Here is a 15,315-nt window from a genome sequence, read left to right on the forward strand (position 1 = left end):
TCAGCCGCATAGAGTAGAAGAAACCCAAAAAACTAACCTTGTTTTGTTTTTTAAATAAGAACAGGAGTTAATGTGGCTCCTAATCTCACTTACCTGCAGATTGAGTTTGGGATAGATACATATTGTGAGGCTATTACAAGTAAGATATTTCTTTTTTCTTTTGATTTTTTTTTTTTAAGATTTTATTTGAGAGAGCACATATGGGCATGAGTGAGGGGAGAGGGAGAGAGGGAATCTCAGACTCCATGCCCAGCGCAGAGCCCATCTCCTGGCTCATTATCACAGCCCTGAGATCATGACCTGAGCCAGAGTCAAGTCGGACGCTTAACTGACTGAGCCACCCAGGCGTCCCAGTAAGATATTGTTTCTGATTTACAATTTTTGTACTTATGTCCTAAAAATAGTTGTAGCATCACATACTTCTGTTTGAATAGAAATTTCTAAAACATCAATGAGAAATAGTGTCATTTGAGAAATGAGAAAAAAGGCTCAGTCAAAAATCAGGAGATCTCTGTAGTGACTAGAAGTTATTACTGTTTTATGGACTGTACTTGGATGTTTGAGTCTGGTCCGGTCCTGCCTCTTATTTTTTAAATTAGAACTGCTGTGAGCAGAAAGGATGTGTAGCGCCTGTCTATTTCTGTGTTAGAAAACTCCAGGTGGTAGTGGTGGGTCATGAGAGTGGGCTGTGGGCTTCTCCTCTGGCCTCTTAACTGGGTCCTTATTCAGGGCTCCCACCTTTTCAGCACTGTGATCATTTTTAACCAGGTATTATGATTAGTACCACATGGGGTATGAGGTGAAGGAGGTTAGTCACCATTCTACAGTTCCAGGTTTGTTTGGTTTTTTTTTTTTTTTTTTGACAGCATACACATTGGGGGGGAGGGGCAGAGGGAGAGGGAAAAGCAGACTCCCCGCTGAGGGGCTCCATCCCAGGATCATGATCTGAGCGAAGGCAGATGCTTAACTGACTGAGCTACCCAGGTGCCCCAAGTTCCAGCTTTTTGAGAACCAAGGGAAACAATATCCAGGCATACCTATAACCCATTTGAGACCTACCTCTCAGGGCATCCTGCTATGAGTAAACCTTGACTTCAGTCATTTGCCTTTTATCCCAAAAGAATTCTGTAAAATGTCAGAATTTGTTGTCAAAAGGAATGCTGATCCAGTGCATTCATTCATGTGTCTGTATGCCACCGGTCAGGATTGAAATGGTGGGTGGCTCTGACCCTAAAGACTTAGTGCCTGTGGAGAAGACGATATGCTGTAGTGTCAGTGTCTCTCAGTTGCCGCTTTCTGACTCTCCTGATTTTTGTCATGGACAAGCTTCGTGTTCTGGATTGCTCTCCAAAGCTAGGCAGTTACTGTCTATGGCTTAGGAAGGTTCTTTAAAACACAGGCAATACCCATACTACTTTGAGCAAAGATAATGGTTTACTTCTGCCCATCTCCATTCTTCATGGCTCTTTTATCTTGAGGTAGAGAAAGGTTTAAGTAATGCATTGGACTCTTCAAGAAGAGGAGAGCTAGATGGAAGTAAATGCCTGGACAGGTTGGGATTCATTTATTCTTGCATGCTCAACTTTTATAGTCTACTCTATAGTTATCCACTTTCCTATATTTATTTTTTATCCCTATTACCAAGTGTGGTGCCTGGTGTGTAGTAGGCGCTCAGTGAACAGTGGTGACAATTTCTGAGCTTTCATGCATCTGTTTCTTGGTTTGAAGAGACTTCTGTCCGGGCTATGCATAAGTGGCCGTAAGTCCTTCCTTTCCTAGAACTGTTCACCTGTTGTCTCCAATTAATTACTAATGGCACACCTTTATGTTCTCCAAATTGTCTTGGTTTGGTTGATAAATTATATCCTAGCTATAACCAGGGACTTAAAAATGTTTCCTCTTTTAATGCAATACCTTGGTTCAAAGGAAGTTAGTTCTTAAGCCGCAGTATTTCCGCAATTTTTATCATTCTGATACTACCTTCACAATTTCTGCTAATTTCTTATTATCTATATGTACCTTGCACTTTATTTTTTTTTTTAAAGATTTTATTTGTTTATTTGACAGAGATACCACGCATAAGCAGGGGGAGGGATAGAGGGAGAAGCAGACTCCCTGCTGAGCAGGAAGCCTGATGCGGGGCTCGATCCCAAGACCCTGGGATCATGATCTGAGCCGAAGGCAGACCCTTAATGACTGAGCCACCCCAGCACCCCTGTACCTTGCTCTTTAAAAATTGTTTTCAGGGGTGCCTGGGTGGCTCAGTCGTTAAGCGTCTGCCTTCGGCTCAGGTCATGATCCCAGGGTCCTGGGATCGAGCCCCGCCTTGGGCTCCCTGCTCCGCGGGAAGCCTGCTTCTCCCTCTCCTACTCCCCCTGCTGTGTTCCCTCTTTTGGTGTGTCTCTCTCTGTCAAATAAATAAAATCTTTTTAAAAAATGGTTTTTAATCAAGTAATACATATACATTGTGGCATCTGGGTGGATCAGTTGGTTAAGCATCCAGCTAGCTCTTGATTTTGTCTCAGGTCTGATCTCAGGCTCATGAGTTCAAGCCCTGCATTAGGCTCTGAGCTGTGCGTGGAGCCTACTTAAGAAAAAAAAAAGTAATACATGTATAGGTTTTTAAAAACCAGTCACCTGCCCCAGAAGCAACGACTTTTAGTTCTTCTGCTTCATATTTTGAAATACTATGGGGCGCCTGGGTGGCTCAGTCTGTTAAGCGGCTGCCTTCGGCTCAGGTCAGGGTCCTGGGATGAAGCCCCGCATCGGGCTCCTTGCTCAGCGTGGAGCCTGCTTCTCTCTCTCTCCCTCCGCCTGCCGCTCCCACTCCTTGTGCTCTCTCTCTCTGTCAAATAAATAAAATCTTAAAAAAAAAAGAGAGAAAAATACTATCTATATACTGTTACTTCTTCGTTTGTCAATTTTAGATATTAACTGTCGTTTTGGTAGTTTAAGATTTAAGTTTAATTTTTGTCAGACTTAGTTTAACTTCTCTACCTCCTGATACTTTTTAAATCTCTTCCTCACATATGGTTATAAAAAGCTTCCAACATACAGAAAAGTGAAAGAATTTTATAGTGAACACCTGTGTACCCACCACCTGGATTAACAATTAACATTTTATTATACTTTATTACATATCTACCCCTCTTGATAAATTTTTTTCATAATTTTTATTAAAATCAGTAGTCAGTGTACATTTTTATGCTCACTTGGATGAAGTAATAGAGTACAATTTCCTTTTCTCTACAGTTTTTCATTTTTCCTGATAATGATCCTAAATTTTACTCCTTTTTTAAATATCGCTAGCCCCATTTTTTTCCTGCAGTTCTGTCATAATCTTTTCAGTCTTTTATTTTAACATTCTCACACTTGTCAGGTATTTTATTAACTCTGTGTTTGTTTTTTTAACCACCAACACCTTTCTCCTCCCCCAGCCTTACATTATATTGTTCTATCTGTGCAGGTTGTACTCCAGGCCCGTTGAACTTGGGACTTTCCAATGTTGGGTCCCCTATGTCCTACAACCCTTGTCTTGATTTGTTTTTTCTTTGTTAGAGCATTTCCTCTAAGAGGTTCTTAAGAAAGGATATACATAGAGAATATGTGTTTCCTGAGCTGTTGTGTGTCTTAAAAAGTTTTACTCTGTCTTCGCTTTTGGTTAGTAATACAGCTCAGTGGGAATAAAATTCAAGGTTGAAAATCTCTCAGAATTCAGCTCAGAATTTTGAAGCTATTGTTTGTCAGCCTTCAGAATTTTTCAGTATTACTTTTCTTTTTTTTTTTTTAAAGATTTTATTTATTTATTTGAGAGAGAGAATGAGACAGAGAGAGAGAGCATGAGAGGGGGGAGGGTCCGAGGGAGAAGCAGACTCCCTGCCGAGCAGGGAGCCCGATGCGGGACTCGATCCCGGGACTCCAGGATCATGACCTGAGCCGAAGGCAGTCGCTTAACCGACTGAGCCACCCAGGCGCCCTCAGTATTACTTTTCAGAGGCAGATGGGTCTTTTTCCTGATCCAATATATATGGCCTGTTCTCTCTGAAACATTTAGAATCATCTCTTTATCCTTTGGATTTTGAAATTTCACTGCCTTGGTAGGAGTCTTTTTTTTTTTTTTTTTCCCTCCTTGCATTGAGTTGGGAAGTAGGGGGCCCGTTTAGTCTCAGGACTCAGTGCCCTTGTGTGGTAGAATTGTTCATTATTGGTACTTTCTTCCCTCTGTTTCCTCAGTGGTCTCTTGTTTTCCCCTGAAATTTCCATTCAGGAGGTTTAGGTCTCAGCTTAAGTTTGTTGGTTATTTTTCGGTTTTATTTCCTATCTCTGTCTTCTATTTACAGTATTGCTTCTTAACTTTATTTTCCCACTTTTTATTGAATTTTTAAAAATTTTCAGCTATTTTTAATTTCTAGGAGTTCTTTCTTGTCCTCTATTCTTTTGTTTCATGGATGTGCTATATTTATTTATCTTATAGGAGGTGTTTTAATTTAATTTTTATCTTCTGTCCTCTGTTTTGTCTGTTTCTCTGAGTTTCCTTACTTTCTCTCTTACGTATTGGAGACTTCACAGAAACCAAAATAAGGCTTGGCTACCCATCTGTATTAATAAGGCCATAACGGGGGCACCTGGGTGGCTCAGTCGTTAAGCATCTGCCTTTGGCTCAGGTCGTGATCTCAGGGTCCTGGGATCGAGCCCCGCATCGGGCTCCCTGCTCAGCGGGAAGCCTGCTTCTCCCTCTCCCGCTCCCCCTGCTTGTGTTCCTGCTCTCGCTCTCTCTCTCTGTCAAATAAATAAAATCTTAAAAAAAAAAAAAAAAAAAGAATAAGGCCATAACGAACTGGTTGGCAGCTCTGCATGAATGGGGCCTCTCAACTAGTTAGGGGTAACTGTAGAGTGAATAGGCTTGCTTATTCCATGGAGGACTCCCATATGTCAGTATCTGAAGTGTTCTTTTTTGAATTCAGTGAGGATGTGCAAAGAAAAATCCTCTCAATTCTTTTCTTTGGGACATTTGTTCCCAATTATGGTCATTCAAAATATAAACTTTCATTTAATTTTCTAAAAATTAGTACTTGCCTTCTGCTGGGCCTAATATTTGAGTCTATAGCCTTTTTGAGCCCATTTTTCCAGAGAATAAAGTCTTCTTTCATAGGGATTAGGTGTTGTCTCAGGACTTCCAAGAACCAGGGGGCGGGTAGGGGGTTGGGGGGTTGTCCCTCTCTTAAACTTACTGACCAGACCTTCTGTTTTTAGTCCTGAACTCATCCAAGTCGATGTACCCTTTTCCCTTATCCCTGATACTTGGTGCCTCCTAAGTTCTGAGTTCATTGGGGCTCTTTGAGATATGCATATCTACTGGTACCTTACCAGTGAGAATGTTTGTCAAATATTCTTGGGGTGTAGCTACCACAACTGTGCTTAGTCATTTCCCACTCTTTGTCCTCTTTTCATCTTCCAAAAACTGTTGATCTCTTTAAACCTAAATATATTCAGAAAGGATACTTTACATCACTATGAATGGAAAATTGTGTCACTTTCCAGAAATAAAATGTAGCTGTTAAAAAATAAAGACAATGTAAGCACAACAGCATTATTAAATTGTAGCAGGTGTTAAGGATTAGCATTAAACAGATAAAATCTTTTTTTAAAAATTTTATTTATTTTTATTTTAATTCCAGTATAGTTAACATACAGTATTATATTTGTTTCAGGTGTATAATATAGTGACTCAGTGCTTCTATATGTTACTCCGTGTTCTTTTTTTTTTTTTTTTTAAAGATTTTATTTATTTATTTGAGAGAGACAATGAGATAGAGAGAGCATGAGAGGCGGGAGGGTCAGAGGGAGAAGCAGACTCCCTGCCGAGCAGGGAGCCCGATGCGGGACTCGATCCCAGGACTCCAGGATCATGACCTGAGCCGAAGGCAGTCGCTTAACCAACTGAGCCACCCAGGCGCCCCCTGTTACTCCGTGTTCTTAAGATAAGTGCTCTCTAAATCCTCATCACCTATTTCGCCCTTCCGCCCACCCACCTCCCCTCCGGTAACCATCAGTTTGTTCTGCATAGTGAAGAGTTTAGGGGCACCTAGGTGGCTCAGTCAGTTAAGTGGCTGCCTTCTGCTCAAGTCATGATCTCAGGGTCCTGGGATTGAGTTCCACATCAGGTTCCCTGCTCAGTGGGGAGCCTGTTTCTCCCTCTCCCGCTCCCCCTGCTTTTGTGCTCTCTCATTCTCTCTGTCAAATAAATAAATAAAATCTTAAAAAAAACAGAGTCTGTATCTGGGTTTGTCTTTTATCCTTTGTTTTGTTTCTTACATTCCACATATGAGTGAAATCATGTGGTATTTGTCTTTCTCTGATTTATTTCACTTAGCATTATACTCTCTAGCTCTGTCCATGTCGTTGGAAATGGCAAGATTTCATTCTTTTTTTTTTACAGCTGAATAATAATCCATTGTGTATATATATATACACCGCATCTTCTTTATCTGTTCATCTATTGATGGATACTTGGGCTGCTTCCATAATTTGGTTATTGTAAATAATGCTGCAGTAAACATAAGGGTGCACATATCCTTTCAAATTAGTGTTTTTGTATTTTGGGGAGGGGGTAAATACCCAGTGGCACGATTACTGAATTATAGGGTAGTTCTATTTTTAACTTTTTGAGGAACTCCATACTGTTGTCCACAGTGGCTGCACCAGTTTGCATTCCCACCAACAGTGCACAGTGTTCCTTTTTCTCCACATACACCCACACTTGTTTCTTGTAATTTTGATTTTAGTCATTCTGACAGGTATAAAGTGATATCTCATTGTGGTTTTGGTTTGCATTTCCCTGATGATCAGTGATGTGGAGCATCTTTTCATGTGTCTGTTGGCCATCTGTATGTCTTTAGAGAAATGTCAGTTCATCTCTTCTGCCCAATTTTAATCAGATTATTTGTTTTTTGTGTGTTGAGTTGAATAAGTTCTTTATATATTTTGGAATTTAACACTATATCAGATATGTCATTTGTAAATATCTTCTTAAACAGATAGAGGCTTGATATGATCAAGTAGATTTAAAGAGAAAAATAGGTAACTTTTTTTGCTAGGTAATTGAATATTTAAAGCCACATCTGGGATCACCTAAAATCATTTCCTGTATGAGTTGTACACAGACTTTCAGAAAGTGCACATATTCTGTACTAACATTCTGTGCACATACTCTGTACTAATAATGTAGTTGACAGCCAGTCTTTGACGCCAGTAACTGTAGTAGTGTGGTACACAGTAAAATTTTTAACTAATAGCCTTTTGGTCTGTAATAATGATGACAAATACAGAGTAGTTACTGTGAGTTAAGCACTGTTTAGAGCGCTTTATATACATTAGCTCATTTAATTCTCACAGCAATATTTATGATTGAGGAGAGTGGGACATAGAGAGGTTAGGTCACAACAAGTGGTGGGATCGGGGATTCAAACCCAGGCAGTCTGTTTTCAGAGTGAGCCCTTAACCAACAGGCTTTAGTGTCTCTAAACCAATAGGCTTTAGTGTCTCTAAATACAGTAGGCAGACCTTGATACCTATTGCTTGCAGTTGCTGAAGAAATTTGTGTTAAATTTAAGAAGTCACCAATACTAACATCTTACCTGAAAAGTTTGTCAAATAACCCTAAGTCTCTTTATAGATAAAAATCAGAAACCTTCCAGAGGGATTCATTTTTATCTTTAGGATCCTAATGAAATTCTCATCTGATTTGTTAAATGAAAGAGAGAGAGGTGGTAGGAAAAGTATAATTTTATCTGATACGCTATAGCTGTATGCTAACAGAAAGTATTTTACGTTTAATATGTGTATTTTAATTAGGCTTTCAGCACTTTTTAAAAAGTCTAAATCATCATGAGTGCGAGGACTGCTTATATATTTGTGTGGGAGTTTTAAGTGTGCCAGGTGTTGATCGGGGTTTTGAATATGGTCATGCATACTGCATGTCAATTTTTATCGTGAGGGTTACAGATAATAAATAAATGCAAGGCACATAAAAAAAGTGGCTGCTCAGTAAACTATTATTCCCATCTGGAACACCCGTTTCAGCAAGGCTTGGATATCAAGTGGACCAAACAGAATGGAAGGTGGCAGAATTTGGAGACAGAAAGGGTTTGGTGAATGTTGAGAATCTGTGCACACCAGGGGTCACTGCTGCAAGATGGTTCATCTAGAAAGGGGAACACAGGGATCACAAGTCCAGATTTGACAAGGTGTCTCAAGTCTGAGTTCTGAAGATCAGCCCAAGCAGAAGAGATCAGGTAGGAATCTGAGGCCATTTAAGCAGCACAGAGTTGAGCCCCAGCTCCCTCTAATAGCCAGGCTGGCACTTGGAGTTGGATGTAGGACTGGTCCAGGGACAAGGGCTGTGTTAGCCTTGTAGCATTTTTCTCTTTTTTTCCTTTTTTCAACCAGCCCACTCTACTCTAATATTTTAAAACAAATTCCAGGGGTGCCTGGGTGGCTCAGTCGCTAAGCGTCTGCCTTCGCCTCAGGTCATGATCCCAGGGTCCTGGGATCAAGCCCTGCATCAGGCTCCTTGCTCCGCAGGAAGCCTGCTTCTCCCTCTCCCACTCCCCCTGCTTGTGTTCCCTCTCTCGCTGCGTCTCTCTCTGTCAAATAAATAAAATATTTAAAAATTAAAAAGAAACAAATTCCAGACATATTTTTTTTTTAAAGATTTTATTTATTTGACAGAGCAAGAGAGCACAAGCAGGGGGAGCAGCAGAGGGAGAGGGAGAAGTAGGCTCCCTGCTGAGAAGCGGCTCAACACGGGGCTCTATCCCAGGATCCTGGGATCATGACCTGAGCTAAAGGCAGACGTTTAACCGACTGAGCCACCCAGGCGCCCCTCCAGACATAATTTAATCTGAAAATAATTTATATATACATATATATAAAATAAAATATATAAAAAATATTTTACATTATTATGTGTTATGTTACTTCAGGTAACTTATGCAAGTTTGATAAATAAAAATCTCCCATAGTTTCAGAAGACTATTTTCAGATGTGATCTGTATAAAACATTTGTACTCCTCATAAGGTTTGAAAATACAAAACAGCATCCCAGATTTTGCTGTCTAAGATATTTGGTTTTATTGTAATCCTTTTCATTGAATCACATTTTAAGAAAAATTTTCTCTAAATTCATTGTCTTTAAATACCTAAAATTCTCCAGTTACTGCATTTCTTTCCTGGGTTAGAGCCCACTGGTTTTTGTGAAGAAACAGTCAAGAACTTTGTATGAAATGGTCAGAGCAGCTGGGTTCCAAGAGAAATTAGGATTCATCCTCTCACCTTTGTGATTGGCAGAGGAAAACTAGGCATTTTATACGAATTGAAATCCTTGGGATGTTGAGTTTGGTTCCGCATCTGCTTGAAAGAGCTGAATATGTGGGCCTTTTTCTCTCTCTCCCTATTTTCAATTTTATTGAGATCCCTTTGGTTGATTTTCCCATATTATTAGTGATTAAGCTACATGATTACACTCTATATACTTTTAAGAAATGTATTACTGTGTACTTTGAATTTTTATACATGTTGATACCGTTTTCTTTGTTGAAAAATATTGACTGAACCAAGACTTCAAGTTTCAAAAAATAACAATGGACTTTTTGACTAATTTCAGTGGTGTTTTTTGCAGATAGGTATTTTGGGGTGGGGGATATAGATTGATCTGTATCTAGAACCTATAAGCATTAAATACAGGCAGGCGCCTGTTGCAAATTTTGGGAGGTTATCAAGGTGGTGGTAATATTATTGCCACAAAATCCATGTTTATTGAAGAATTGGAGTATATGTAGCAAAAATTGAGAGGAGAGAATGTTTAATGCCAAGACTAGTGTGTTAATGTGCTATGGCAATAATATAGCACAGTGGTTCTCAAACTTTGATAGCGGGACCCTTTACATTCTTAAATTATTCAGGACCCCAGTGAGCCTTTCTTTATATTGGTTGCATCAAGTATAGATACATGAAGCTGGAAGGGGGGCTTATTTTCATAACCTTTTTAGATAATTATGGATATACTTTGTTACTACATTGAAACTCAAGAAGTAGTAATCTTTTAAAAGTTAGTTGTAATTTAGAATTTGAAACCACAATATTATACTTTTTATACTCCGGTTATTGTACCTTTGATCCTTTACCCATGTATGACTTTGTAACATCATGCATTGGTTCTCTCAGTTGTGTAGGTCTTCTAAATGTTACACGTTTCATTACATGGTGTCAAAGAATCATGTTTGTTAATATCACCACTAGTTTTATCAGGAAAGTCTTAAGTAGGGAAGCTAAGTTGACAGTGGCAAGTCAGCTATTTCAGAATTCTAATTTTTGCTTGAAAACTCAAATGTTATCATTAACTACATAAGACATCATTCATTTTCCTTGAAGCAACAGGCTCACTTCATTTTCAAGAAAATGTATGCTAGATACCCAGGTCTGCTAAATGGCTCCTTCAACTTGTTATTCAAATAATTGTAAAGTTTTCCTTAAGACAACCATCATACTTAACTTTACACATAGAAGTGCTTTGTGTGTACGTCCCATTTCTTTACACAGAATATTGAAAAGACACGCTCAAGGATTGGGATTTCTTAGTATTAATCATTTTTGCTGCATCAAAGACATTCTTAGAGAAACTGCCCCTCCCCCCCTTCCATGACTATGCAGTAGTAAAGAATTACTTTGGTGCCACTGCCTTGATTCATGTTAAAGCTCTAGGTGTTTTAACTACCATTGCTTTTGCATCGTCAGTGAGAACTAATGATAAAACTTTACCAACCTGAAGGAAAACGTTTTCTCACTGAAAATCAGTGGAGGAATACATACAGTTTCTATGTGGTAACTCTTTGTCCTATGTATTTTGTTGTGGTAGAGAAATTCAACAGAAACCTTAATTGATACTCTATTTGGATTCTTACTGGCAACCAGAAGCCTAGACGTGAAGAGTCTTATATAGATGTTTTTCTTGACTTTATAGGCAAGTCAGAGATTTGACCGTCTAGCCCATAATTACCAGTCTTTTGGTCTTACAGAGTTATTCACAAGAGTAGTTAATGGTTGGAGGACTCACACTTCTCAATTTCAAAACTAGTTACAAAGCTGCAATAATCAAAACAACATGCTATTAGTGTAAGGATAGAAACATAGATAATGGAATAGAATTGAGAATCCAGAAACAAACCTTCACATTTGCATCACGTGATTTTTTTTTAATATTTATGTATGTATTAGAAAGAGAGCGCACGCAAGTGAGGGGGGCAGAGGGAGAGAGAGAACTTCAAGCATCCTCCCTGCTGAGCACGAGGCCCGATGCAGGGCTTGATTTCATGACCCTGAGATCATGACTGAAACCAAGAGTCAGATGTTTAACAGACTGAGCCACCCATGCGCCCCAGTATCATTTGCTTTTTTAAAAATATATAATTTGGTTTTTGACCAGGACAGTTCAGTGGGAAAAGAACAGTCTTTTCAAACTGGATATCCCTCTGCAAAAAAATGAACTTAGGCCCCTTCCCCATACCATTCACAAAAATTAACTCAAAGTTAATCATTAGATCTAAATATCAGAGCTAAAACTATAAAACTGCTATAGAAATACAAGTAAATCTTTATATCCTTGGATTAGACAAAGCCTTCTTAGGTATGAGATGAAAAGCACAAGAAAATAGTTTGGGAGTCCTTCAAAATTAAAAATTTTTGTGTTTCTAAGGGCAGCATCATTATGAAAGTGAAAAGAACCCACTGAATGGAGAAAAATTTTCAAGTCCTATCTGACAAGAGACTTATATCTGGAATATAAAAGGAACTCTTACAACTTAATAATAAAGCAGTAATTCAGTTACAGAATGGGCAAAGAATCTGAATAGGCACTTAAAGGTAGACAAATGGTCTGTAATCATGTGAAAAGGTGTCATCATTAGCTGTCAGGGAAATGCAAATCAAAACTACAGTGAGTTACTACTTCAAACCCAGTGGATGGCTCTAATAAAAAAAAGTCAACAAGTGTTGGTCACAATATGGAGAATTTGGAACCCTGATAGATTGCTGTTCAGAGTATAAAATGGTACAGTCACTTTGGAAAACAGTCTGGTTAAACCATTAACCTCAAAAAGTTAAACAGAGAGTTAAACATATGACCTAGCAATTCTTCACCTAAGTATATACTCAAGTGTGTATACACAGAAACATACATGAGTGTTCATAGCACCATTATTCATAATAGCCAAAAAATGGCAACAACCTAAATGTCCAGCAGTTGATGAATAGATAGTTGTGGTAGATCCATACAGTGAATTGTTTTTCAGTGACAGAAAGGACAAAGTACACTGACACATGCTACAACATGGGTGAACCTTGAAAGCATGTCAAGTGAAAGAAGCCAGACACAAAGGCCATGTCTATGAAATGTCCTGAATAGACAAATCCGTGGAAACAGGTTAGATTAATGATTGCATACAGCTGGGAGGAGATGTGTAGTGATTGCTCATGGATTTCTTTTTGGGGAGATGAAAATGTTCTAAAATTAGACTGTGATGTTGCATAACTCTGAATACACTACAACCATTGAACTGCACACTTTAAATGGATGAATTGTGTTGTGTGTGAATTCTATCTCAATAAAGCTGTTTAACAAACAGAGTAACTAATGACTGTGAGGCTGCCAAGCAAACATGTACCTGAAAGTTGGCATTTCCTTTTTTTTTTTTAAGATTTTATTTATTTATTTGACAGAGAGAGACAGGGAACACAAGCAGGGGGAGTGGGAGAGGGAGAAGCAGGCTCCCCGCCGAGCAGGGAGCCCGATGCAGGGCTCCATCCCAGGACCTTGGGACCATGACCTGAGCCGGAGGCAGATGCTTAACTGACTGAGCCACCCAGGTGCCCCAAAGTTGGCATTTCTATTAGGAAAAAAATTATATATACCCTGAGGAAATACTGAAGTAGTCCAGTTTTACAAGGATAAAAAGACAATGACCAAATTACCCACGCTTCACTTTTCAGAAAGGAGAAGATGAATATGCCAACGTTGATGCCATTGTTGTATCAGTGGGTGTTGATGAAGAAATTGTTTATGCCAAATCAACTGCCTTACAGGTGAGCGCTTTCTGGCAGTCTTAGCCCTGAATCGACTTGCGCTGTTCGCGTGGTAGTCACTAGCCACATCAAAAGTTTAATTCCTCAATCCCAAGTCTCAAGTACTCGGGTACTGGCTACCATATTAGAGCAGGTAGAGAATATTTCCATCATCACTAAAAGCTGAGTGGACCAAAAAAAAAAAAAAAGAATTAAAAAAATAAACACATTCTTCTATAAAAAGAAACAACTATACTTCAACTAAAAAAAGAAACATAAAAGTTTACTGGAGAGTGCTTAGAACATAAGGAAAGAGAAGTCTGTAAATTGGGATATAACAAAAAAATATAACTGTGAATTAAGCAAAACAGTTCTTCCTCTTTAATTTTTTTGAAGATTTTATTTATTAGAGAGAAGGGGGAGCATGAGTGGGGGGAGGGGCAGAGAGAGGGGAGAAGCAGACTCCCCGCTGAGTGTGGAGCCGGACCGGACACGTGGCTTGATCTGAGGACCCCAGATCAGGATCTAAGCCAAAGTCAGACTAACCGACTGAGCCACCCAGCGGCCCAGTTCTTTTTCTTTTAGTTAGTCTTCAGGGACGCAGGGTTTTTCAGGTCTCTACTCTGCCATACGTAGAGTCCAGCCCATGGTGCAAAATTTGCTAGCGCTCTAGCCGTTATATCTGCATTCCAAGCAGAAAGAATGGAGAAAGGGAAAAAAAATGGAGACACCCTTCCCTTTATAAGGAGACTTGCTTGAAGTCTCACAGAATACTCCTACTTAAAACTTTTTGGCCAGAACTTAATGGCCATACTTAGCTGCAAGAAAGGATGGGAAATAGTCTTCATGCAGAGTAGTGTGCCCAGCTAACAATCCCATTTTTCTGAGGAAGAAGAAATGAATAATTGGTAGGCAACTGGCAGTCATTGGGGGAGCTAGAATGTGCAGTTCCCTGATGTGCTACTTTGTCTGTGGTTTTATGCATTTCTGTCCTATTAAACAACAGTATAGTTCCTGTAAACACAAATTATCCAGAAGAACTGATGGTCTTTATTATGGACTATTTCAGACATCAGAGTAGATAATACATTGAACTCCCATGTACCCATTATCCAATAAATTGCCAGCTCTTGGCCAGCTTCATTTCATTTGTATCTGCATCTACATTATTTTGAAGCTAATTCCGGATACCTTATTTTATAAATATTTCTGAATAAGTGCATCAATTTTTTTTTATCTGTAAATACTGTTATCACATACTGTCTTTTCCTATAGACATGGCTCTTTGGTTATGAACTGACTGATACTATCATGGTCTTCTGTGATGACAAAATCATCTTTATGGCCAGCAAGAAGAAAGTGGAGTTTTTAAAACAGATTGCCAACACTAAGGGCAATGAGAATGCTAATGGAGCTCCTGCCATCACTCTGCTGATACGGGAAAAGGTCAGAACTAATAAAGAACGTGTCATAAATGTGAGAGAATGTTTAAAGTGATGAGTAGAAATGCCTTCTAAGAATTTAAAAGAATACAGAGGAAGATTTTAGCTGACTGTGGTTGTAATTACAAAGTTCTGTCACATCTTTGTTGTGTTGTTAAGAAGAAAAAAGTTCAGTAACCCTGTCAGTTCTGTAGCAAAATCACTTTATCTGTCCATTCTCGAGGATACTGTCAGCTGGTTTTTTTCATCTTAGTACCTTCATTAGAATAAATAACTTTTTTTTTTTTTTTAAGTCATCTCTATCTCCAGTGTGGGGCTCGAACTCACCACCCCGAGATTAAGAGCTGCATGCTTGGGTGCCTGGGTGGCTCAGTTGGTTAAACAACTGCCTTCGGCTCAGGTCATGATCCTGGAGTCCCAGGATCGAGTCCTGCATCAGGCTCCCTGCTCAGCGAGGAGCCTGCTTCTCCCTCTGACCCTCCCCCCTCTCATGTACTCTCTCTCATTCTCGCTCTCTCAAATAAATAAATAAATCTTTAAAAAAAAAGAGCCGCATGCTCTACTGACTCAGCCAGCTGGGTGCCCCTAGAATAAATAATTTTAAATGTCCTTAAGGAAACAGATATATCTCCTTTACAGTTTTTATCACGTGATTTTTTTTTTTTTTAAGATGTTTTTGAGAGCGAGCATGTGAGCATGCACACAGGCACCCGTGTGTGTGCATGCTGTGGTAGGGGAGGGGCAGAGGGAGCAGGAG

At 39.3% G+C, this 15,315-nt stretch overlaps 1 protein-coding gene across 1 annotated transcript in view; it reads left to right on the plus strand.

Moving 5' to 3' along the window:
- Positions 1 to 15,315, plus strand: part of SUPT16H (SPT16 homolog, facilitates chromatin remodeling subunit) — a 38,933-nt gene that overhangs the window by 2,354 nt on the left and 21,264 nt on the right. Inside the window, exons 2-3 of the mRNA XM_006731353.3 lie at positions 13,045 to 13,137; positions 14,392 to 14,562. Coding sequence (XP_006731416.1) covers positions 13,045 to 13,137; positions 14,392 to 14,562 — 264 coding nt within the window. The remainder of the gene's footprint in view (positions 1 to 13,044; positions 13,138 to 14,391; positions 14,563 to 15,315) is intronic.

Source organism: Leptonychotes weddellii, chromosome 9 (genome assembly GCF_054177405.1).
Source record: "Leptonychotes weddellii isolate Sample4059 chromosome 9, ASM5417740v2, whole genome shotgun sequence".
In the NCBI taxonomy this organism is placed as follows: domain Eukaryota; kingdom Metazoa; phylum Chordata; class Mammalia; order Carnivora; family Phocidae; genus Leptonychotes; species Leptonychotes weddellii.